This window comes from Thamnophis sirtalis, unplaced genomic scaffold (genome assembly GCF_051295495.1).
Source record: "Thamnophis sirtalis isolate CommonGarterSnake01/CBP01778 unplaced genomic scaffold, rThaSir2_p1.2 scaffold_3, whole genome shotgun sequence".
NCBI classification, from domain to species: Eukaryota; Metazoa; Chordata; class Lepidosauria; order Squamata; family Natricidae; genus Thamnophis; species Thamnophis sirtalis.
This window is the reverse complement of record NW_028261383.1, coordinates 168090610-168115050: the sequence shown is the minus strand read 5'-3', so window position 1 is coordinate 168115050 and position 24441 is coordinate 168090610. Positions and strand designations below refer to the sequence as shown.

The following is a 24441-nucleotide window of genomic DNA, read 5'->3' as shown; positions in this document are numbered from 1 at the left end:
CTCCTCCCTCTGTCTCTCTCTCTCTCACACACACACACGCACCGCCCTCCGGATTTTATACCTCTGCGAAAGGACCCATGGCGCAGGGTTTCCCACAAGTCAGGCTTGCAGCCCCGGGCTTCCCTGGAGCAGATAAGCAACACCCTGCCTCCCCCGAGACGGGCTGGCTTAACCCATTCGCGGGCGGCTCCTCCTAAAGGGAAGCCGGGCTGTAGGTGGTGGTGGTGGGGGGATGGAGAGCCCTGCTCTCTTCCCACCAGACCTAAGGAGGGGAAACCCTGGGAAAACGGGGACCGGGAGGCGAATGGGGGACGTTGCTGAGGAGATTGAGCCAGTCCTGCTCCACCAGATCGCAGCGATCTGGTTGGGATCTACGGGACGCTTCCACGCCTTTTCTCCCCGTTGCTGCTTGTGGGGCTGCTATAACCAACTCATAGAGCTGGGCCGGCGCCTTTCACCTGAGGCGTAGCGGCGGGAAGCGGCCAAGGAAGGAGGAACTGGTTGTCACCACCACCTTTCGATCCAGGAAAGCCCGGAGGCCCCTTCCTCACTGGAGCTGCATGCAATAGCAATAACAGTAGACTTATATACCGCTTCATAGGGCTTTCAGCCCTCTCTAGGCGGCTTACAGAGAGTCAGCATATTGCCCCCAACAATCTGGGTCCTCATTTTACCCACCTCGGAAGGATGGAAGGCTGAGTCAACCCTGAGCCGGTGAGATTTGAACCGCTGAACTGCTGATCTAGCAGTAGCCTGCAGTGCTGCATTTAACCACTGCGCCACCTTGGCTCTTGCAAGCGGTTAGCAGCACCGTTGACTCTCCCCAGCAAGGAGGGGAGGGGGCCAGAAACAGGGCTGAGCCTGGCAGGGAGCTTGAGAAGCGAGGGTGGAGTGGGGGGGGGAGATCAGGTGCTGGTGGATCCCAAGGAAAGGCGCTTTGACAGATGCTGGGAAGCCGCAGCTTGGTGACTTTTAGGGGCAAGGAGGGCCTCCATCTTTTCCTTCCCGGTACTTGGGTTTATAACTAGGTCTTGTTCTCAATGGCCTCCAAAGTCCTTCCTGACACGTTGCTTCGGAGAAAAACGAAACGAAACAGGGAGCAACCCCAGCATTCTGGATGTATCCGGGATTGGAAGGAATTAGGACTAGATCGGGGAATGCAAAACCCTGGAGCACCGCTAGAGGGCGCGCAGCAGAGACTTCCTTCCGCAGCGCTTAGCTGCGATTTAGAGAGCTTCGGTTTGAGTCGTTTCTGGCTAGGAAACTAGGCCGAAGCCTGCCTTGCCTGCCTCGGGCTTTGCTCTCCCTCAGCAGCGCGGGCCAGCCACACGGATCCCCAAATGCAGCAGCAATGGCTTGCAAACATAGGAATGCTCTCCTAACTCAGTTCAGACAAGACCAGAGCTGCATCTGAAACTTCCAACCTGTAGTTATTTGCTCAAAAGCTTCTGCTGCTCCTTTTGAGGTTATACCCTTAAGGAGGAGAAAATAAATTTCTTTGTTTTCAGGTTTGGAATTTACTTCCTGAAGTTGAGATTATGGTTCCACCACAAAATCGCGGAGGACAAAATCGCGCTCGACGAAAGCGCGCATTTGACGTCATCACAGCGCGACGAAAACATCACGCTGTGATCGAAAAATGTAAAAATAAAGCTAAAACCTTACCCTAACCCCCCCTAAACCTAACCCTAAACCTAACCCTAAACCTAACCCTAAATCTAACCCTAAACCTAACCGTTAACGTAACGCTAAACCTAACGCTAACCCTTAACCTAACGCTAAACCTAACGCTAACGCTCTCAACCTAACCCTAACCCTTAACCTAACCCTAACCCTAAACCTAAACCTAACCCTTACCTTTATGTGAATCGGCTTGCTTTAATTTTAATTTTATTTCAATTTTTAATTTTTTTCGGCGCGCTGTGATGATGTCACATGCGCGCTTTCGTCGAGCGCGATTTTGTCCTCCGCGCTTTTGACGGGTCACGGAGATTATATCCTCCATACATACCAGGGGAAGCCCAGGCTTTCAATTTAGTGGCGTGTGAGGTTCTTCCTTAAAGTCCCTGGCCAGAGGGATTAATGTATTTGTAATGCTAAAGAAAGCACTGCCAGCATAGCAGTAGAGACACACTCAGATACAAAGGAAACAATTAGATATAGGAAAGATAAATAGAAGAAAGTATGATTCATGGAAGCTGAACAGAGTGCATCTAACCAGGGCATCGGTTTCTGGAAGATCAAAAGGTGAGACAGTAAATTACCCATTTCATTTCATTCACCTATCTGCAAAAGTGTATTTGAAATTTATTGCATTCCAAACTAACATTTTCTGGAAAATAACAGCTGAGGTTGATTTCCTGCTAACGTCAATGGTTAAGAGCCTTCTGGACTGATCTGAGGGTTTTATTTATGCACCATTGCGTAGTCAGTCAGATGTTCAGACTGGATTTGGCAATTTTGTCATCCTGTCCTGTCCTTCCCAAGAACCTGGAAATAGGCAGATGTGGATGTTTGATGGTGTTAGAGATATTGTCACAGAATGTAAGCTGTTCCGAGTAAAGCTGCCTTTTGCAATTGAGGGATGGTGAATTTGTCAATGCTGCTGGTGTTCAAGTAGTGCTCCAGCTGTTTTGGGATTGCATTGCACCTAAGGCATGTGTTACTATTGGGACTATCTTTGTTTTCTTTTGCTACAGTAATTCTATTTCCATGTGCAAGTCTTCGCATTTTATTATCTTCTCTGGTTCTTTCTTGTCGATTCTGCTGTTTTCAGCTACTGCCCTGGCCATTATCCAAAGTTATTTATTTGTTATTATGAAATCTGTTTGCCATTCATCTTGCTGCACGGATTCAGATGAAACCAGAGAAGATCCAGTTGATCAAAACAACCCAACTGATTTGATACTCCCTTTCCTGAAGACTCAAACGGAATAAAATGAGAATGTCCTGATTCATGGGTGTTTAGTTAAGTATCCTGCGGATGCAAAGGAGCAGAAGGCCAACACATGCTGAAGAGCAGTGTTTTGTAAACTTGGCAACTTTAAGATGTATAAATTCCAATTCTCAGATTTTTCCAGCCAGCATGCTGGCTGGGGAATTCTGGCACTTGGAGACTACACATCTTAAGTCATGTTTGAAAAACACTGATCTTAAGGGTACCTGTTTGGGGAAAATAATGCTAACTGAAGGATGTTAACATGACCAATTAGGATCAGATATAGTCAACCAGCAAGAATTTTTTTTTTCTGGAGCTCAAGGAAAATTGAGGTTTTTCTGGTGGCTGAATTAAAAATAGATTGCATGGGGAGCAGCCACAACTTAGAGTTTAGGATATGTTTGCATTCAGATGGTCCCTGGTTCTGTCACTAGTTGAAATGATGGAATAAGTGATGGAAAAGACCATTCTGTACCTGATACACTGGAAGCCAGCTAGGCAGAATGATACATATTGCATTGTACTGGAGAGACTTAGTTGGGGAAATTAAAATACTACGGCTCAGTTAAGCAAAAGAGCCTTAAATTCAATGTCAGCATTTTCAATCAGGCAGGGAAAAAAGTCTCCATCAGAAATCCTGCTAGTATAGCCAAGAAGGAGTAAATAGATTGGTAGTAGTTTAAGTAGATTTTAAAGTTCTTTATATGGACTTTTTCATATAAGGGTTAGTGCAGGCTGTCCCTAAAACCCCTGTTTTTAAGTATAGAAAGCCAGCAACCTTTTTTGTGTTCACTTTTTAAAAACAGCATGTCAAAAAAGTTTATATTGTACAAACTGAAAATAAATCGGTGCATTTTATATCGGGGGGGTAATTTCCTGTCCTGCGTGAGCGTGGCTTTCCAAAATCCACCCTTTCTTATCTCCCTTTTTTTTTCTTACTTAAGAAAGCTTGCACGATTAAAAACCCCACCATACTCCCTCGAATCTGAACACGTGGGAAATGCACTGACTGATGGGAACTCTCGAGTACAATGCTTTTTTGTACAAACAAAAAAAGTACTGGTGCACAGTGGGAAAATCTCTTTGCCCTCCACTTTCTGAGTCGCTATCCTCCTCCCCCTCTGCCTCTTGCCCACATTTCCCAGACTAGTGCAAATGCTTCTTTTCATCTGTTTTGCACACATCCTATGGCCTTATTGTTAGGAATCATTTTCTAAGCAAAAGCTAGCCCTGTCTCCCGCTCGCAATGCTTTTTTGCATGCCACCCACAGCAGGAAGGGTTCCCACGGCTCCAGGGTCCCCCAAACTTCTACAAGGGGGGCTGGGGAGAGCATGATTAAGGGGTGGGGAAAGGGGCTACAGTGGTGGGGAGGAGAGAGCAGTGAACTCTGGATTAAGGGAGGGGGCTGTGATTATCCCCACCGCCAGCAGGTGCCGGTGGAAGGCATTCCTTGGGGATCTGAGTGCTTGGCAACATGCCGTGGAGCGCAAACAGGGCAGAAGCAGATGGGACATGAAAATAAACCAGGCACGGGGGAGCCGTATCCCCGCCCCAAGAGAACACAGGATCCTAGAACCAGGAAATGTCTCCCAATCTCGGTAGAGGGAAAATTCCCTAGGAAGGAAACGCTTGCTTGTTTACCTGCCAATTATTTCCTGACATCGGGTTGCTTCGCGGGATGGTTGCACCTGTTAACAGGCAGAGGGGGAATTGCTTTGCCTCCTTCATTGCATCCAGGCTAACTGCTCCATGCCCGTTTCAAGGTCTGTTCCACATACCAAGACTGGGAGGCAGGAAAGGCAGGGAATCCAAAACAGTTGATCAAACAGTGTCGAACTCGATTGCATTGAAGGCTGCATCAGGGTTGTGTTTGAACTCGGGGGTGTGTGTGTGTGGGTGGGTGTGGCCATGATGATGGGCGTGGCCAGCTCAATGTCATTCGTGTTGATGCCTGTGGAAGCCTGAATGCTCTGCCAGAGAAAATAGGCTCCCGAGCTCTGTTCTCGCTGGCAGAGGCATCACGGGCCAGTCCTTTGCTGTTTCCAGGCCGCGTGGACCAGATTTAACCACCCTGCAGGCTGGATCCGGCCCCTGGGCCTTGGATTTGATAGCCATATTCTAGAGAGCCTACTTTTCCGCCATCTCCCTTTTAACTGCACTGCCTAGCTAAGTAATTTAAAGTCCCAAGGGAGGACATCAGATTCCAGATGAATCTTTCTCCACTATACTTGCTCAAAATTGATACTCGGTTTCCCACTATTTTGATGCAGAGCTGTTCTGAAGCAGGATACTAAAAAAAAAAAAAAACATAATGTAAAGCCCTGAAAGCCAGCATAACAAAGAAAAAAAAATCCATCAGAGATTGTCCTCGACTTACGACCACAATTGAGCCCAAAATTTCCTTTGCTAAGCAAGACAGTTGTTGAAAGTGTCCCGATTTTACAACTTGTCTTGCAACAGTTGCTAAGTGAATGACTGCCGTTGTTGTTGGCAACATGGTTGTTAAGGGAATCTCTTAAGGGCTTCCCCAATGACGTTGCTCGTCAGAAGTTCGCAAAAGGGGATCATGTGACTCCTGGACACGGCGACCTTCATAAGCACATGCCAGTTGCCAAGCATCCACATTTTGATCATGTAACCATGTCAGTGATGGGATTCAAATAATTTAACAACTGGTTCTCTGCCCTAATGACCAGCTGGGTAGGTGGGGCTCGGTGGTCATGTGACTGGGTGGGCGTGGCCAACTCAACGTCACTCAGGTCGATGGGCGCTTCACCTTAGCTGTTACAATGTAATAAGGGTTAACCGGAGAGGCAGTTTCTGTAAGCAGGGCAATCAAAATTAGGCTAGAAACAACACCAGAATGTTTCCTTCCTGCCTTCCTTACAGGATTAGCCCCGTAAAGTGGGAAAAAACAAAAGGAGATTTCTTCCAACAACCGGTTCTCTGAACTGCTTAGAAAGTTAACAACCAGTTCTCCCGGATAGGTGCGAACTGCCTGAATCCCACCACTGAACCATGGGGATGCTGCACTGATCAAGTGTGGAAAAAGGATTTTGTCCCAAAAGTGCTTTTTCAAAAGGCAACTGGACGGTCTGAAAAGCACCTTTGGGGCAACCATGACCTGGATGGCTGAGAATCTCCATAGACATTCAGCCATATAAGCCATTGTTTCCAGTACCATTGTAACTTTGAATGGCCATTAAACAAATGGACAACCATTAAGTTGTATGTTGAGAACTATCTGTACTACTTCCACAACAGGACAAAAAAATAGTTCCCCCACAACAATTTTTTGTCCAATCTCTTGCTGTAGCCCTCGGTCACAGAAAAGATGCCAACCCCAACTCAGAGGGAGTGCGTTTGGTGTGGTTAGCTGTTGTGGCCCAGCAGGAGCCGTTGGAGCTGCCACCAGACTCCAACAGTGAGGGCCCCTATGAGTCGGCTCTGGAAGATGTGGAGCACCCTGGACAGGGTTCCGACTCTGAGCAGGGTGCAGAGAGGCTGGTTGGCCACCAGGCGGCGCCTGAGCCTTGGACCAGTGGGGAGGAGACAAGGGAGTGTGATCCTGATGTCATACATTGGAGCAGTAGAGAGGAGACAAGGGAGTTGTCCTGGATGCTCGGGAACGGAGAGCTAATAGGTGTAAGGAACAGTTACGCAGTTACAGGAGATAATTGCACTCAGCCGGTGGTAATTAGGCTCCTCTCAAGACTATAAAAGGAATGATTGTGCACACGCTCGTTGCAGGAGTCAACGTATTCACTAGAGCTGGAGAACTCTCGTGGCTAGCTTGGCAGGCTGGGTTGCTGCCAAGGTTAGTCTGCTGGATTGCTGCCAAGATCTGGACTGTGCTGGATTGCTGCCAAGGGCTAGTCTGTGCTGGATTGCTGCCAATGTCTACTCTGTGCTGGATTGCTGCCAAAGTCTGGACTGTGCTGGATTGCTGCCAAGGTCTTGTCTGTGTGTTAATAAATCCTTGAAGTATTTTTGTCTCGGCGTGCTTTGGTGTAGGACGAGGGGGGTCAGAACATTAGCTGAGACCAAGCCTTAGGACCACAACTCCTGAGTTGCAGTGCTCCACCCTTTAGACCTTGTAGTCAAACAACCCTCAGAAACTGCTGTGCTTTGGCTTCTTTAACAAAGTGGGAAAGAAGATATAAGCTGGAAGTGTCTTCTTGACACAGAAGCACAGAACGGAACTAGAAGTGGCCAAGCTATGGAGAAGACAGATCGGTTCAGAAGGGAGAGAAGATAAATTACAGAGAAAGGGTGGCAGTCTTAGGGGCCTTTCAGTGGAATGTCAGGTATTCCTTTCCTCCCCCATGCTGGGTCTGAAGATTTGTCTCTTTTCATGTCTTTCCTCTCGGATCTCTCCCCTTTCTATCTTCACTTTTTGCCAGTCCTCTAGAAAAACAACAACAACCCTAAAGGGCATCCAGGATGGCCATCATCTACCAACCTTTAAGTACAATTTGCTATGACAGTTTCTAAGTATTCAGCAGACGCTGGGAGTAGTTCCTCCAACTCAAGCTTTCATTTCTTCCCGGCCCATTTGTCCCCTTCCACTTGCTGCCGTAGCTGATTCTAAGGTTCCTCCAGCAAGGGACCCTTTCAGCAAAGAGAAATAGACCTGTTGCCTTAGTCCAGGGGTCAGCAACCTGCAGCTCGGAGCCACATGTGTCTCTTTCTTCCCTCTGCTGCGGCTCCCTGTCACTCAAAATATGCACCACAACTGCCAATATGCGGCACCTGCCGGCAAGCAATTTACTGAGCTTTTCGACCCCGGGTAAGCCAACGATGGATAAATAACCAACATCTTAAGAAACCCCAAAGACAAAATCCAGCTAGAAAACCAAGGAGTCTACGAAACACCATGCAAAATCTGCCCTGCAACATACATAGGACAAACGAGTAGGAGAATAAATGCACACATCGCAGAACACAAGAACGCAGTAAGAAAAAAAGAAAAAACTCCCTCCCTTTTCCAGCACTTTAAAGCTACAGGACATGAAATTAATTTTGAAGGAACCAAGTTAATCTCCAAAACTGAACACTTCAACAATAGAATAATTATGGAAGCTATCGAAATAGAGAAACACTCCCACAACCTGAATAAACATGATGATACCTCCTGCCTACCAGACATCTGGAAACCAGCCTTAGTCAGCAAACGAGCCCCACCCACCAACCAGGCCGTTACAACACAAAAACACAACGGACACACAGCCAGCACCAATCAGCACCAATCTACCAATCATGATACAGCCACACACCCAATCAATCCACTTGCTGAAACGGGGCCAGCACTCCACACACCCACCCAAGGTTTTTGTAGATTTTCATGGATGTAGGTATGCTGGTCTTATTGTATTTGGGTCTTTTCCCGTGTAAGAGACTACAAAATACCATGCAAAATCTGCCCTGCAACATACATAGGACAAACGAACAGGAGAATAAATGCAACAGAACCTTTAATTCAACTATATATGATAGTTTTGTGCCCCCCCCCCAGGAAATAGTCAGGCACGGGAAGGGTTATGTGGCTCCCGGTGTTTTCTTTTCTGTGGGAAACGGGTCAAAATGGCTCTTTTGAGTGTTTAAGGTTGCTGAACCCTGACTTAGTTTAGTTTAGTTTAGTTTTCCTTTATTTGTATGCCGCCCTTTTCCCTGGGGGGACTCAGGGCGGCTCACAGTTCAAAAAAGGGGCGGGGGGAAGGACAAACAATTTTCCAACATGAAGACAATACAACATATTAAAAAGAAAGCACAACAGTCACACAATTCGGGTGGGGTTAGAATCTTAACCCCAGGCCAGCCGGGACAGCCAGATCTTTAAAGCGGCGCGGAAGGACTGGAGGGTGGTGAGGGTCCGAATCTCCACGGGGAGTTCGTTCCAGAGGGTCGGAGCAGCCACCGAGAAGGCTCTCCTCCGGGTAGTTGCCAGTCTGCACTGTCTGGAAGATGGAATTCGGAGGAGGCCTAATCGATGCGATCGTATTGGTCTAGTGGAGGTAATTGGCAGTAGGCGGTCTCTCAAGTACCCAGGCCCACTACCATGAAGGGCTTTGTAGGTGGTAAGTAGCACCTTGAAGCGGAGATCAACAGGCAGCCAGTGCAGCTCGCGGAGGATAGGTGTTACGTGGGTGAAGCGAGGTGCACCCACAATTGCTCGCGCGGCCGCATTCTGGACTAGCTGAAGTCGCCGAATGTCGACTTAGCCAAAGCTCTGCATTGCTAGGAAGAGATTAGCAATGTTTTCCTGTTCAGATAATAGAAGCAGTTGCCATCAGGGAATACAGCAATGAAGGGTACATGTCCCAGCTTATACCTGCACTTGATGAGAGTAATGATGAAGCATTAACAACAGAATTATTCTTCAAAAGGAAAGTTCCCTAGAATGTTGATGGACAAATTACTTCACAACCTCACTTTAGAAAGCTATTCCTAACCCCTCTTTTCCTCCAAGCTTTTAACACCTTTAATCACCCATCAAATAGCTGGCATTTGCGGATATTCAAATAAGAGAGATCTTATTTAAAAAAAAATCCATATGTGATCTCCTGGAATGAATTTTCCTTTCCTCTTAATTTTTGGTAAATTTTATTTTGGGTTGTTGGTTGATTTCTATGTTATTTTTACACTGTATTAATTTGATATTGTAATTGAAATTGAAGACAGGGCCTCATGAATATAGAAGTGTGTTTGTTTAATATTAAATTTAATATTGCAAAGGGGGTGAGACAAGGTTGTCCGTTATCACCTTTATTATTTATCTTAACGTTGTAAGTATTGTTAATAAAAATCAGAGGCACCCAAGAAATAAAAGGCCTGAGAATAAGAAAAGAAGAATTCAAAGTCCAGGCATTTGCAGATGACTTAATATTTATCTTGGAACAACCGTTAGAGACGGGACCTGACCTTGTGCAACACATGGAAGAATAAAGGAGTGTAAGTAGCAGAACTTAAAATTAATAAAAATAAAGGCAATAACGAAAATGCTTACCAAAAAACAGGAAAGAGAATTGGAAGAAAGAATGAGCATACAAGTGACTAAAAAAGTAAAATATCTGGGAATTTGGTTATCAGCTAGATGTTCTTCAATCAAAAGAAGAAAATAATAATAAATTAATGCAGCAGATAAAAAAGGATTTGGAAATACGGAAAAAATTAGAATTGTGCCTTATTGGAAGGATAGCCTCCATTAAAATGAACATTCCAACAAGAATATTCCAAGTAGTACCAATAAATTTAGGGAAAGACTTTTTCAAAGACTACATAAATTAATAATGAAATATATCTGGCTGGGGGGGGAAAAGCACAGATTCAACTAAAATGATTGCAAGATAGCAGAGAAAGAGGAGGCTTTGGGCTCCCAGATTGGGAGACATACTACCAGGCAACAGCACTTACATGGATTAAAGATTGGATAGAGTTAAAAAATAAACGGATTTTGATATTAGAAGGTCATGATTTACAACTAGGATGGAATTCGTTTATATGGGATGGGAAAAATAAAATTCATAGTTACTTCCAGAAGCATTTAATTAGGGATGCATTGTTACAGGTATGGCAAAAAATCAAAAGTTAAGCATTACACTAAAATACCAAACTGGTAGTGTAAAGCATTGATCTATCCAAATGTGTTAGATATAGATAAAATAAAGGTATACAAAGATTTACTAAATGAGCAAGGGGAATTGAAAACGAGACCAGAACTAAAAGAGCAGGGCATGGATATTGATTGGTGGCCATACATCCATATTCAGGCTAGATATAGGAAGGACAAAGAACAATAGGGATTCCAAAGAGAACTGCAAGAATTAGACAAGGTTTTACTAAGTACAGAGGATAAATTGATTAAGAAAATATGCAATTATTTATTGAATTATAGAATAGAGGAGAAAGTTGTTAAAGAAAATATGTTAACGTGGGCCAAAAACTTCAACATCAGTATTGAATTGGAGAAATTGGAGAAAATTTGGAATGAAAATTATAAATTGACAATGTCAGTAGCCTATAAGGAAAATATGTATACAATGTTCTACAGGTGGCACCTCCCCCCAGCTAGATTGGTCAAAATGTACTCAAACCTATCACCAGACTGTGGAAAGGTAGACAAAATCAGGGAACATTCTACCATATGTGGTGGACGTGCCCCAAAATTAAAACAGTATTGGAATAGATTAAGAAAATGGCTTGAAGAAATAACCAAGTAACAAATAGACATGAAACCGGAATTATTTTTATTGGGAATATTGACAGGGAAACTTGATACACAAACACAATATCTAATTTTACATATCATAACGGCAGCCAGAAATATGTATGCACAAAAATAGAATAATAATTTTGCTCTGTTAGAGGAAGAGGCGATAAGGAAAGTCCTGGAGTGTGTAGAGATGGATAGCTTCACAAAAGAGGTCAAAGATGAAGGAGAAACAGATTATTATAAGGTATGGAATGAATGGTATAAATGGCTAAATGACAGGTGTAAAGCTTAAGAAAAGATTAAACAAAGAAGGTACAGGAGTTAGAAATTAGTAATAAATATGTGTAAATGGAAAGGACATACAATGAATGACTCGTGTTTATTCAGGTTGTGGGAGTGTTTCTCTATTTCAATAGCTTCCATAATTATTCTCTTGTTGAAGTGTTCAGTTTTGGAGATTAACCTGGTTCCTTCAAAATTAATTTCATGTCCTGTAGCTTTAAGGTACTGGAAAAGGGAGGAAGTTTTTTCTTTTTTTCTTACTGCATTCTTGTATTCTGCGATGCGTGCATTTATTCTCCTGTTCGTTTGTCCTTTGTATGTTGCAGGGCAGATTTTGCATGGTATTTCGTAGACTCCTTGGTTTTCTAGATGGATTTTGTCTTTGGGGTTTCTTAAGATGTTGGCTATTTTTTGGTCAGTGTTGAAGGCTGTCTTGACATTGTGTTTGTGGAGAATTTTGCTGATTTTATCTGTAGTGCCTTTAATATAAGGGAGGAGGGCGATGCCGTTGTCCTGTTCTGTGTCTCGGTTTTTGGGAGGAGTCTCCCTTTGGATTAGGTTGGTAATTGTTTTTCTTTGGAATCCGTTGGAGATTAATACGTTTGTGAGAGTGTGTAATTCAGTTTTCAGGTGGTCTTTGTTGGCTAGGCGTTTGGTTCTGGAGATGAGGGTCTTGGCTACAGAGTTGATCTGTGCAAGGTAGTGATGGGATTGTGCATTTAAGTAGCGGTTGGTGTGTGTGTTTTTCCAGTAGATGGTGTGTCCTAGAGAGCCATTGGGTTTTTTGTAGATTAGGATGTCCAGAAAGGGAAGTTTATTGTTTGCTTCTATTTCCATAGTGTATTGTATTTTGGGGTGTAGGCTGTTGAGATGTGTGATGAAGTTGTCCACTTTTTCTTTCCCATGTGGCCAAATCACCAAAGTGTCATCAACATATCTAAGCCAGAGTTTGGGTTTGTGTTCAGATTTATCTAAGGCGTTAGTTTCAAAATGTTCCATGTATAAGTTAGCGATGACGGGTGAGAGGTGTGATCCCATGGGTGCTCCTTCTATCTGTTTGTATCTTTGTCCATTATGGATGAAGAATGTGTTGGTTAGGCAGTGGTCGGTCAGGTCCAAGATGTGTTTAGGGGGGTTGTGTTTGTTCTGGATAGCTGTCAAGGCTTCTTTTATAGCCACTTGGGTGAAGAGGGATAGGACCTCGAAGCTCACGAGTAGGTCGCTGGGTTGTAGGTTTAGTTTCTTTATTGTTTCTATGAAGTGGGGTGAGTTTTGTACGTGTGAGGTGATGGATTCTGCGTAGGGTTGGAGTTGTTTGGCGAGGAATTTGGCAAGATTCTGTAGAGGTGAGTCATATCCCTCTTCAAGATAGGAAGGAGAGGAGAAAGGAGAGGAATAGGAGAAAGGGAAAGGCAGAGGAAGAATGGGAGGGAATGTAAGAGTAGGAAAGATGGGAGGAATGGGAAGAAGAGGGGAAGGGTAAAGGGGAGGAAGGGGAAGGAGAGAAGGGAAAGGAGAGGAGGAAGGAAGGAAGGAGAGAAGAAAGAGAAGAAAGAGGGGTAGGAAGGAGGGAGGGAAGGAGGGAGGGAAGGAAGGAGAGAAGGAGAGAAGAAAGGAGGGAAGGAAGGAGAGAAGAACGGAGGGAAGGAAGGAGGGAAGGAAGAAGGGAATGTAGGAGAGAAGGAAGAGGGGAAGGAAGGAGGAAAGGAAGGGGGAAAGGAAGGAGAGAAGGAGAAAAGAAAGGAGGGAAGGAAGGAAGGAGGGAAGGAAGGAGGGAAGGAGAGAAGGAGGGAAGGGGAAGGAGGGAGGGAAGGAAGGGGAGTAGGAGAGAAGAAACGAGGGAAGGAAAGAGGGAGGGAGGGAAGAAGAAGTAGGACCGTTGTAAGATAAGATGGATCTATGGGATGATAAAAAAGCAATCTTCAAGTATATTGTCAACAGTAGGGAAAAATTGTTATAAATACATATTATTAATAACAGTTATGAGATCATATAATTGTGAATGTATATATGAAATTGATTAAAAAAATCATCTATCCATTGTCTTTTGCCCACTTGATCAATAACTCGTCTTTTCTCTTATTTCTGTCTATTCTCTTTTAATCATGTCACCCTTTTATTAAAATATGTTTTCTTTCTAACCTACTTAACTTTTAATCATGTCACCTACCTAAAAAAGAAAGAAAAGAGAGGAAAGAGAAAAGCAAATCAGAACGAAAACAAGAAAGAAAAATCATCTATCCATCGTCTCTTGCCCACTTGATCAATAACTCCAGTCTTTTCTCTTATTTCTGTCTCTTATTCTAACTTTTAATCATGTCACCCTTTTATTAAAATATGTTTTCTTTCTAACCTACTTAACTTTTAATCATGTCACCTACCTAAAAAAGAAAGAAAAGAGAGGAAAAAGAAAAGCAAATCAGAACGAAAGCAAGAAAGAAAAATCATCTATCCATCGTCTCTTGCCCACTTGATCAATAACTCCAGTCTTTTCTCTTATTTCTGTCTCTTATTCTAACTTTTAATCATGTCACCCTTTTGTTAAAATACGTTTTCTTTCTATCCTACCTAACTTTTAATCATGTCACCCACCTAAAAAAGAAAGAAAAGAGAGGAAAGAGAAAAGCAAATCAGAACGAAAGCAAGAAAGAAAAATCATCTATCCATCGTCTCTTGCCCACTTGATCAATAACTCCAGTCTTTTTCGCTGTTTATCTGTTACATGAGGCTTGTCATCAACTGCATTTCTTATAGACAATCTAGATCTCAATCAATGACCATTTATTTCTTCTAACTAGAAAGGAAATCAATCCAAACCCTAACAATCACTGCTACTAGGGCAGAGACTCAGCATACCACTAATTCTCAAGGGCTTTCTGAACTAGTGCAAACCCTCTCCTTGAGAGACTGCTGTCATTAGAAACCACAAGTGTGTCGTTCCTTTGCTCCAAGTCACCTCCAAATTTCTTTTCCCTCAGGAAAGCTATGGCGAACTTGGCTCTTCCAGAAACCCTTTGATGGCAGTAGCTGATGGTTGCTTAGGAATATTTATCTCAACCTAGTTAGAAAATTTACACTGGGTTTGGAGATTTTTTTAAATTCTATTTTAATTTCATCTTATTGTTTAGTTTAGTTTTAGTTTAGTTTAGTTTTATTGATTTTGTATGCCGTTCACTCCCGAAGGACTCCGGGCGGCTTACAATAAAACAAGGGAGGGGGATAATACACAAAACAACATATTAAAATATACAACAGTCACAATTTCCGAGGGGCTGGATATTTCGAGAGCCCCCCAGCCTGCTGGAGCAGCCAGGACTTGGTGGCTTTGCGGAAGGCCGGGAGGGTAGTAAGGGTCCGGATCTCCATTCCAGAGGACTGGAGCTGCGACAGAGAAGGCTCTCCCCCGGGGAGTCGCCAGCCGACATTGGCTGGCAGATGGAATCCGGAGGAGACCTAACCTGTGTGATCTAATCGGTCTATGGGAGGTGATCGTAAGCTGCTCAGAGTCTTTTGGGGAATTGGTTCATATCAATAGGTAGCCAATTGTACAAGGCCAAATCTGCCAGTCAAGGAAATACCATAATTTTATTATTTTCAGATAATTAAACACTGTTTAAACACTGAGTGTTTAAACGGTGAGAAAATAAATAGCTGCTTCTACATATTTTTCATGTGTGCAGGGAAGGGCAGCTTTTCTATAACTATTAATCGTTGAAATTGTTTTTTTAAATTATGAGGTGCTCTCTCTGTTGCTTTTTTTTTTAGTGCAGCTAAAAAATGGCAAGATTAAATATTGTTAATAATTAACTTATTGAAAGCAGCAGAACTGTGCAACAAATTGGAAAAGGATTTTGCATTATCCCCAGGTAAGTGACTGAATTCCTTTGGAATCAGACACAAAAATAGTCCAAAGTCATTGTTTGCTGAAATAGTAATGAGGCATGTACAATTGAACAAGAATTACTTTTTAATGCAACAGGTAAGGCTTAAGCATTTTAAATAATTTTGAAAAGAAATAAAATTATAAGAAATTAAAGAAAATGAGGCTTCAGCCCACATATCGAAGGGGAAAAAACAACGTATTAGGGGGGGGAAAAATCAAGCAATCTTCAGACTTCAGATTCTCTGTCAATGATCTGGAAGGAGTCAATTTACTATAACCTTATTCTACTCCGAAGAGCTGGCAGGTTGGAGTCAGGAAAAAGGCAAGCCCCAGATTTTGAGAGGAAAAGGAATATAGAAGTTTTTGGCCACATTATTCATCAATTTTGTGATCCATGCAAATTGCCATCTTGCTTAGAGGCACGGGAGCTGCTGATATGTGCCATTTGTATCTGGGCATTCGTGTTATCTGCTCGAAGCATTTTGCGAGATGGGAATTACTTTATTGAGTTGGGAAGGCGTGCCAGAGCAGGGCCAAGAGAAAGGCCTTCTTCCCTGGTTTCTCTTATGGCATAGCCCCATAAAACCAGCAGACAGAATTGTCAAGTATGGTTAGTAGAACTGTGGAAGAAAAGCCCTATCTTGTGCCCGGAGATGACAAAGGCTTAGACCGCCTCGGGTTGCTAGATGGTGTTATTACTATATGGTGATGGCTTTTAATTAATAAAGTTTGGGGTGATTGTCTCGTTGTGGATGCTACCAAAGTTTGTGTGGCCCTGGCAGACGGCTTACTGGTGATTGAAGATGTTGCCTTGGGCGACAGGTCAAGTTTTACATTCTGCTGCTTTGGGGTTTGAGAAAAGGATTTTGATGTTCTGATTGTTTCAGAGCTCCTTTTGTCCACGGGAGAGACAACAGATGACAACTGAGATGATGTCATGGAAGTTACAGATGATTGCTCTGTAGTAGGTGAGAACTTGGTTGATGCCATCTCAGGGGTAGTAGGCTGTCCTGGGACGGAAGGTGTTTTCTGTGGCAGATGTCCAGAACTTGTTGATGCCCCATGCTGTGGATTTGTGGCTGAGGAGATGGACGCAGATGTTGTAGGTGATGATTTATGGACTGTGGTAAGATTTACATTATTGGTCTCCTGGGCAGGATTTTCTGCTTTTGAAGAATGCGAAATAGAATTCTTAGTCGATGAAGACGCTACACCACGTTGCTTTGCAGTTTGGCTTGTTAATGAGAGCATCGTTGTCATGTTTTTTTCTACTGGCGGTGCTTCAGTTGTTGTGATTGTTCCCAGTTCTGGAGGATTGGGAGGTGATGCAGTGGTGGCTATTGTATTTGCTCTGAGTGATGGCAGACTGGTTGATGGCAATTTAGTGATGGTGGTTGTGGTTGTCTCCATTGATTGTAGTTTAGTTGCTTCAGTTAGTGCGATGGTTCCCAGCGTTGGAGGAGTGGTCAGTGGCGATGCAGTGGTAGTTGCTTCTAATGCCAGACTGGTTGATGGCACTTTAGTGGTGGTGGTTGTGGTTGTTTCCATTGATTGTAGTTTAGTTGCTTCAATTAGTGCGATGGTTCCCAGCGTTGGAGGAGTGGTCAGTGGAGATGCAGTGGTAGTTGCTTCTAATGGCAGACTGGTTGATGGCAGTTCAGTAGCAGTGGCTGTAGCTGTTTCCATTGATGGTAGGTTAATTGTTTCAATTACGGTGATTGTTTCCCGGTCTGGAGGTTCGGTCAATTGAGATGTAGAGGTGGCTTCCCCAGTTGCTTCCCGTAACGTCAGATTGGTTGGTGACAATTCAATAACAGTGGCTGTAGTTGTTTCCACTGGCGGTGATTCGCTTTCTTCAAGTATGATGACTGATTCCAGTGTTGGAGATTCAGTTGGTGGAGATTCAGGAATGGCTGGCACAGCTGCTTCCATTGATGGCAGTTTGGTTGATGACAATTTAGTGGTGGCTGTTGTGATTGCTTGCACTGGAGGCGGTGAGCCTGTTATGGCTGCTTCTGATGATGGCTTTTTAAATATTTGTTTTGCAGCTGGAAGTATTACAGGCACTTGGAGAGTTGGCGATGATGTTTGAACTGTGGTTGGTCCCAGTAATGTTACCGGCGGCTGCTGTCCAGCTGCTGAAGGTAATTTATCTTCTGTCTGGAGGGGATTCTCCAAGGCTCCCACTTGCTTCAGCCACTTCATATGGGATAAAAGCTGAGAAGCCAGGATAGGGATTGTGCAATTGTGCAAACTCTGGCTTACAAAGCCCATCACCTCCCATTCCCAAGTAACTGGATCATGACAGATCACGGGACTGCCCACTGGCACCTGAAAAGAGAATCAAGCAATCAAGATGACCACGGAGTCAGATCCTAAAATTTGCATACTACAAATAAAAACTATTAGAATATCCCTGCTGGTGGAACATCGGAGATATTCTGTGTATCTATAGCAGTAGCAATAGCAGTTAGACTTAAATACCGCTTCATAGGGCTTTCAGCCCTCTCTAAGTGGTTTACAGAGTCAGCATATTGCCCCCAACAATCTGGGTCCTCATTTTACTCACCTCGGAAGGATGGAAGGCTGAGTCAACCCTGAGCCGGTGAGATTTGAACCGCTGAACTGCTGAACTAGCAGTCAGCTGAAGTGGCCTGCAGTACTGCACTCTACCCACTGCGCCACCTCGGTATCTGAGATGTGGATGTTCCAACTTTGGTAGCCTTTCATAAGAGTAATATTCCTCCAAGCATTTGGACTGGGAGGTTAAACTCCTACTGGTTGATTGGTTTTCATTGAGTTTTTTTTCCCCACTGAAAGTTGAAACTGGGTTTTTGTTTTTTTTAAATAAGCGAGACACCTTGGACTCTTTTTATTGCTGAGATTACTGATGTAGCTATTGTTAGTTTTAATTCCTGTACATCATCCAGAGTTGTTGGCAGTGAATTGAGTGGTCAAATAAGTTATTTCAATAAATAATTCTGCCAGTGAATGTCATGGTGGCTCTGTAGCCTGCAGCATTACAGAACTTTTGTTATATTCTGTGTGTTTACAGGATAGAGGATTATTTTCTTATCAAATCCCATCTGCTTCTATAAGTGTAGATAATAGGTGCAGTGATTCAGAATGGCTTTGTAGCTAGAAAAGTGAAACTAGTGCTGGAGGTATACAAAGAAGATCTCCCTTATTTTTTTAAACAATAGTGACGAGTTCCCTTATGCCATAGAACAGGGATGTCAAACTCGATTTGATTTCGGGCGCATCAGGGTTGTGTTTGACTTCAGGGGGCTGGGTGGGTATGACCAGGGTGGGCATGGCCAGCTCGACATAGCAATAGCAATAGCAGTTAGACTCCTTCCGAGGTGGGTGAAATGAGGACCCAGACTGTGGGGGCGATATGCTGACTCTGTAAACCGCTTAGAGAGGGCTGAAAGCCCTATGAAGCGGTATATAAGTCTAACTGCTATTATATACCGCTTCATAGGGCTTTCAGCCCTCTCTAAGCAGTTTACAGAGTCAGCATATCGCCCCCCACAGTCTGGGTCCTCATTTCACCCACCTCGGAAGGATGGAAGGCTGAGTCAACCTTGAGCCGGTGAGATTAGAACCGCTGAACTGCAGATAACAGTCAGCTGAAGTGGCCTGCAGTACTGCACCCTAACCACTGCGCCACCTCGGCTCTTGTCGAGGCTCCATTCTTGGCCGCGACGGCCTCCTGCAGCCCTCTGCCAACAAAAACAGAGCTTGGGAGGGCCCTGTGCAGTCCTCCAGTGTTTCCAGGGCAACCCCACAAGCCAGATCTAAGCACCCCTTAGATGCTTAGAGATGCTTAGGGCCTTGATTTTGACGCCCCTACCATAGAAGATAGAACAACGGAAAATCCAAAAAGGCGTTAAATGTGCTGGAAAGCAAAGAGGAAACATCCACACACCCCCATTTACAGTCCAAAGGAATCCGTTTGTTTGGGTTACCTTGCAAGTTGTGAGGTTGAGAGAGTCTTTTTTTTCCATGCACAAGTTCCTGCCTTCTGTAGTGTTAGGCCAATGCTTGGAACAGTCAGATATGCTCAAGGCCTCCACCGTGGTCTCCTTGAGGAACCATCTCATCGATCCTGTGGAGAAGGAGAGAAGGTTCTCCGCTAGTCTTAATTCCTAGCATTCAGCAGGAGGCTTCTTTCGGCTCCATCTTTACCCAGGAATGTGGATTTAGAATATGCGAACAAGTTTTGAAATCTCGCATTCTTCAATTTTGTAATTTGTAATTTTGTAATTTTAATAGAATTGTATGCCGCCCAATCCTGGAGGACTCTGGGCGGCTTACATAAAACAGTTTAAAAATATTAAAAAGAGTTTAAAATACAAGACAGGAACAGATTAAAAGAGACACAACATACACTCGATTATAATGGGGCTGAAGTCCAATCAAAGATCAACAGCCCCAGGCCTGCCGGAACAGCCAGGTCTTAACAGACTTTCGGAAGGCCGAGAGTGGGGGGGGGGGGTCCGGATCTCAGGGGGTAGATCGTTCCAGAGGGCCGGGGCAGCTACAGAGAAGGCTCTTCCCCGAGGAGCCGCCAGACGACATTGTGTGGTCGATGGTACCCGGAAAAGGCCCGCCCTATGGGATCTTATTGAGCGCTGGGAGGTATGTTGCAGGAGGCGGTCACGGAGATATCCAGGTCCTAGGCCATGTAGGGCTTTAAAAGTGATAACCAGCATCTTGAAGCATGTTCGGAGACTGATAGGAAGCCAGTGCAGCTCACGGAGGATAGGTGTAACATGAGTGTATCTAGGTACACCCAGTATCGCTCATGCGGCTGCATTCTGGATCAATTGTAGTCAGTGCTGAAAGATCTGCTCATTTTCTCTCCTCCAACTTCTCAGTTTTAAAACACCCCCATAGCCATAAGGGTGGTAAAAATTAATCAATTCCCTCAGTATGCCATAAAAGGTAAAGATAAAAGGTTCCCCCTTCACATATGTGCTAATCGTTTCTGGCTGTAGGCAGTGGTACTTATCTCCATTTCAAAGCCAAAGAGCCAGCGATGTCTGAAGACGTCTCCGTGGTCATGTGGCCGGCATGACTAAATGCCGAAGGCGCACAGAACGCTGTTACCTTCCCACCAAAGGTGGTCCCTATTTTTTCTACTTGCATTTTTACATGCTTTCGAACTGCTAGGTTGGCGGAAACTGGGACAAGTCACGGGAGCTCACTCTGTTACGTGGCACTAGGGATTCGAACTACTGAACTGCCGACCTTCTGATCGACAAGCTCAGCGTCTTAGCCGTGGCATGACAAAACCACGGACCACTAAAGCGCGCCCAATTAAAGCGCGTACCTGACGTCATCAGCAGCGCGACAAATACCACCGCGGAGAAAAAAGGGCGCTTTAAAAAGCGCTTTTAAAGCAAGCCGATTCACGTAAAGGTAAGGGTTAGGTTTAGGGTTAGGGTTAGGTTTAGGGTTACGTTAAGCGTTAGGGTTAGGTTTAGGGTTAGGTTAAGGGTTAGCGTTAGGTTTAGCGTTAGGTTAAGGGTTAGGTTTAGGGTTAGGTTTAGGGTTAGGTTAAGGGTTAGGTTTAGGTTTAGGGTTAGGGTTAGGTTTGGGGGGGTTAGGGTAAGGTTTTCGCGTTAATTTTAACTTTACCACTCACAGCGTGATGTTTTCGTCGCGCTGTGATGACGTCAGGTACGCACTTTCGTCGAGCGCGCTTTAGTCTACCGCGGTTTTGTGGTGGAACCGTCTTAGCCACTGAGCCATCGCGTCCCTGTCGTTATGCCATACTCTGGCTGTAATACCAGCTTCTCTGCTTTTATAGTATTTCTTACAGATGTGCCAGACTAAATCCATCTGTTAGGCCAGTGTTTCTCAACCTTGGCAACTTGAAGATGTCTGGACTTCAACTCCCAGAATTCCCCAGCCAGCGAATGCATTCGCTGGCTGGGGAATTCTGGGATTTGAAGTCCAGACATCTTCAAGTTGCCAAGGTTGAGAAACACTGTGCTAGGCTATTCTAAGAAAAACAAACATTACCTTTATGCCGATGCCTTTGACCCCTAGCCCTAGTTACGTTTGCTAAATAAATAGTCTTCTAAACCATGATACACAGCTCATCTAAACTCACCCTCTTGGCCTCGTTCGAAAATCCTACATTCCTCCTGGGTGTTGTATGGTTTTTCTTCCTGAGGAATACAAGCTGGCCACATGTCTTTTGCTGTTAAATCAACTGGCTGGGCAAGCAAGATGAGACCCAGGTCATTATTGGGTGCTGTATTCCAAGAACTGAAGCCCCGATGTAGCAGAAACCGACTCACTGCCTTGGTAGACAAATGCCCAGGAGGCCCGGTCAACTCTATTTGGCTCGGATTCCTGCAAGGCAAACACAAATGGCTTGTTGTAATCCAACCCAGGAATTTAGGTCTGTAATCCTCAACCTCTGATTGGATTGGAAGATGTTGGGTAATATCTTCTCCAGTAGAGTCACCCATTCCAAGGACAGAGCTGTAGGGGGAAAAAAATGCCTTCCAATTTGGTCGATACTCACATCAACAAGAAGCAGTTGGCTGCTGTCAGGACCCACAAGCTGCTCAGGATAACTCCTTGGCATCTCTGGCCGTTTCCATAGATGTTCACGAGCCATGGGGCTTCTGTGGCTTCACTGTATCCGGAGATCACGTTAGCTTTATCCAACTTGGGATCTGGGTACTGAAGGCCACAAACTGTCGACGAGATGCATACAAGTATACAGACCCAAGACATTATTTCCTTTTGGGTACACGACGTTACTCAAAGAGCAGAAATGTAAGTAGGACAAAGGAAATGAGAGACAACAAATAAGGTGGAAAAAATGTGGCACGACAAAACCGCGGTCCACTAAAGCGCGCCCGATTAAAGCGCGTACCTGACGTGATCAGCAGCGCGACAAATACGACCGCGGAGAAAAAAGGGTGCTTTAAAAAGCGCTTTTAAAGCAAGCCGATTCACGTAAAGGTAAGGGTTAGGGTTAGGGTTAGGGTTAGGTTAAGGGTTAGGGTTACGTTAAGCGTTAGGGTTAGGTTTATGGTTAGGTTAAGGGTTAGCGTTAGGTTTAGGGTTAGGTTTAGGGTTAGGTTTAGGGTTAGGTTAAGGGTTAGGTTTAGGGTTAGGTTTAGGGTTAGGTTTGGGGGGGTTAGGGTGAGGTTTTCGCGTTAATTTTAACTTTACCGCTCACAGCGTGATGTTTTCGTCGCGCTGTGATGACGTCAGGTACGCGCTTTCGTCGAGCGCGCTTTAGTCTACTGCGGTTTTGTGGTGGAACCAACAAAAAGGCATCAGAGATAGGATTTGCATTTGCCTGTCATTGGCTTTGGTCAATTAAGGGTCTCATGCTTCAGGATTTTTAGTAAGACATAGAAGAGGTAAGCTAGGTTATCAGCATTTTCCTACCTATGATGCCCATAATGTTCCCTCCTTATAGAAAAAACAGTATTGGTTAGTTTGGGGACATTGTGGCCAATATGCCACCAGGGCAACCAAAGCATAGTTTGATCTCAGCTTATTCACCTTGGTCTATGCCAGATAAAACTTTTAACCCTGCCTCACCCAAATCCAATCAGCTGGGAGATGCATACTCTAACACTCAAGATACAATGAATATATAGAGCAGTGTTTCCCAAACTTGGCAACTTGAAGATGTCCGGACTTCAACTCCCAGAATTCCCCAGCCAGCGAATGCTGGCTGGGAAATTCTGGGAGTTGAAGTCCGGACATCTTCAAGTTGCCAAGTTTGGGAAACACTGATATAGAGCAATAAGCTCCCATCTAGACTTCTATGCTACAGGGTAAATAGATGCCCCTGCTCTTGGCAATGAGCTGGTTACTCAGTTGACAAGAAGGGAACTGGGTAACAGTCCTTCTTCAAAGCTTCAAACTCTGAGCTAACATCTCATACAAAGCAATTCTGTCTTTAAATGTGCGAGCCACCCAGAGTCACATATATGAGACCTTTCAATAATATGCAGGAAAGTCACAGTCAGGTGTGGGTAGTGCCTCCATACCACCTGCTACCGCTGGTACCAACTCTCACTTGGTATAGTTTTAAAATTCTGCTTTTCATGGAATATTGATTTCTAAGCAAGAGTTTATTGCCATCTTCTTAGTGCCCATGCTTGCACCTTCCTTTTCAAATATACCAGCTCATCCCAACGTGTTCTGAGTTTTCTTCCACAAAACCTTCCTCTCTTCCTAGTCTTGGGAAACAAGACTCAAGAATATTGTTGCTTACAGTTGGAGGAGGAGGACAGAAACAGCGGGAAGAGGGTACACAGCCCAAGGAGATGATCCATCCTTTCTTTCTGTGATAGAAGAAGGTGTGGGAAAAGCTGAGAACTCCGGGATGGAACCTTTGAGCTCACAAATGATTAATTTGTGACCTCAGCTATGGGGAGCTCTAACATCATTTTGTCCTTCTGCCAGTGCCAGTCTTCTGGTCATCTCTAGTCCTAAACTGCATTTCCTTATCTATATTTTTTATTTCAAGGGTGTTCCTATTACTAGCATCAGAGGTGGGTTCCTACCAGTTCGCACCTATTCGGTAGAACCGGTTCGTCAAATCTACCGAACCGGTTAGAAGAGGTTCCACCAGTGGACCCGGAAAGCAGGCCACACCTACAGAAGAGGTTCCAAAAAATTTTGAAACCCACCACTGACATAGAGAGACACAGAGGGAGGGAGGGAGGGAGGGAGGGAGAGGCAAAGACATACATACACACACACACACACACACACAGGCAGACAGACTCACACAGAGAAAGAGAAAGAAAGGAAGAAATAAAAAAAGAAAGAAAAAGTGAGAGATGAAAGAAAAAAAGAAAAAAGGGACAGAGAGACAAAAGGAAGGAAAGAGAGAGAGAGAGAGAGAGAGAGAGAGAGAGAGAGAGAGAGAGAGAGAGAGAGAGAACACATGGCTGGCAAGCCACTCCCACAAAGGAGGCCACACCCACAGAGTAGGTTCAAAAAAATTTCGAAACCCACCACTGACTAGCATATAATTCCGTGACCCAACAAAGGGCGAACGACAAAACCGCGCCTGACTAAACCGCGTCACTGACGTCATCAACGCGGCGACAACAGCCAGCGCGGAGAAA

The 24441-nt window shown here is 44.5% G+C and overlaps 1 protein-coding gene across 1 annotated transcript; it reads right to left on the bottom strand.

Moving 5' to 3' along the window:
• Positions 1 to 15493: 15493 nt before the first annotated feature.
• On the bottom strand, positions 15494 to 23640 carry LOC148048352 (uncharacterized). Its single transcript, XM_087707927.1, has 5 exons — positions 23580 to 23640; positions 21861 to 22035; positions 21441 to 21685; positions 19288 to 19427; positions 15494 to 17647 (listed from the first exon to the last, which is right to left on the bottom strand). Exons 1-5 carry the CDS (start codon positions 23638 to 23640, stop codon positions 15953 to 15955), a joined length of 2316 nt encoding a protein of 771 aa, XP_087564053.1. The 3' UTR covers positions 15494 to 15952.
• Positions 23641 to 24441: the final 801 nt, after the last annotated feature.

Bases quoted from the DNA above. Each gene is read 5' to 3' on its own strand.
- LOC148048352 (XM_087707927.1), bottom strand. From the start codon at position 23,640: ATGGATCATCTCCTTGGGCTGTGTACCCTCTTCCCGCTGTTTCTGTCC. The intron at 19,428-21,440 runs GTGAGTTTAGAT...CCTTCTCCACAG, and splicing joins TTTCGAACGAGGCCAAGAGG to GATCGATGAGATGGTTCCTC. The intron at 17,648-19,287 runs GTAACCCAAACA...TTCTCTTTTCAG, and splicing joins TCAACCTCACAACTTGCAAG to GTGCCAGTGGGCAGTCCCGT.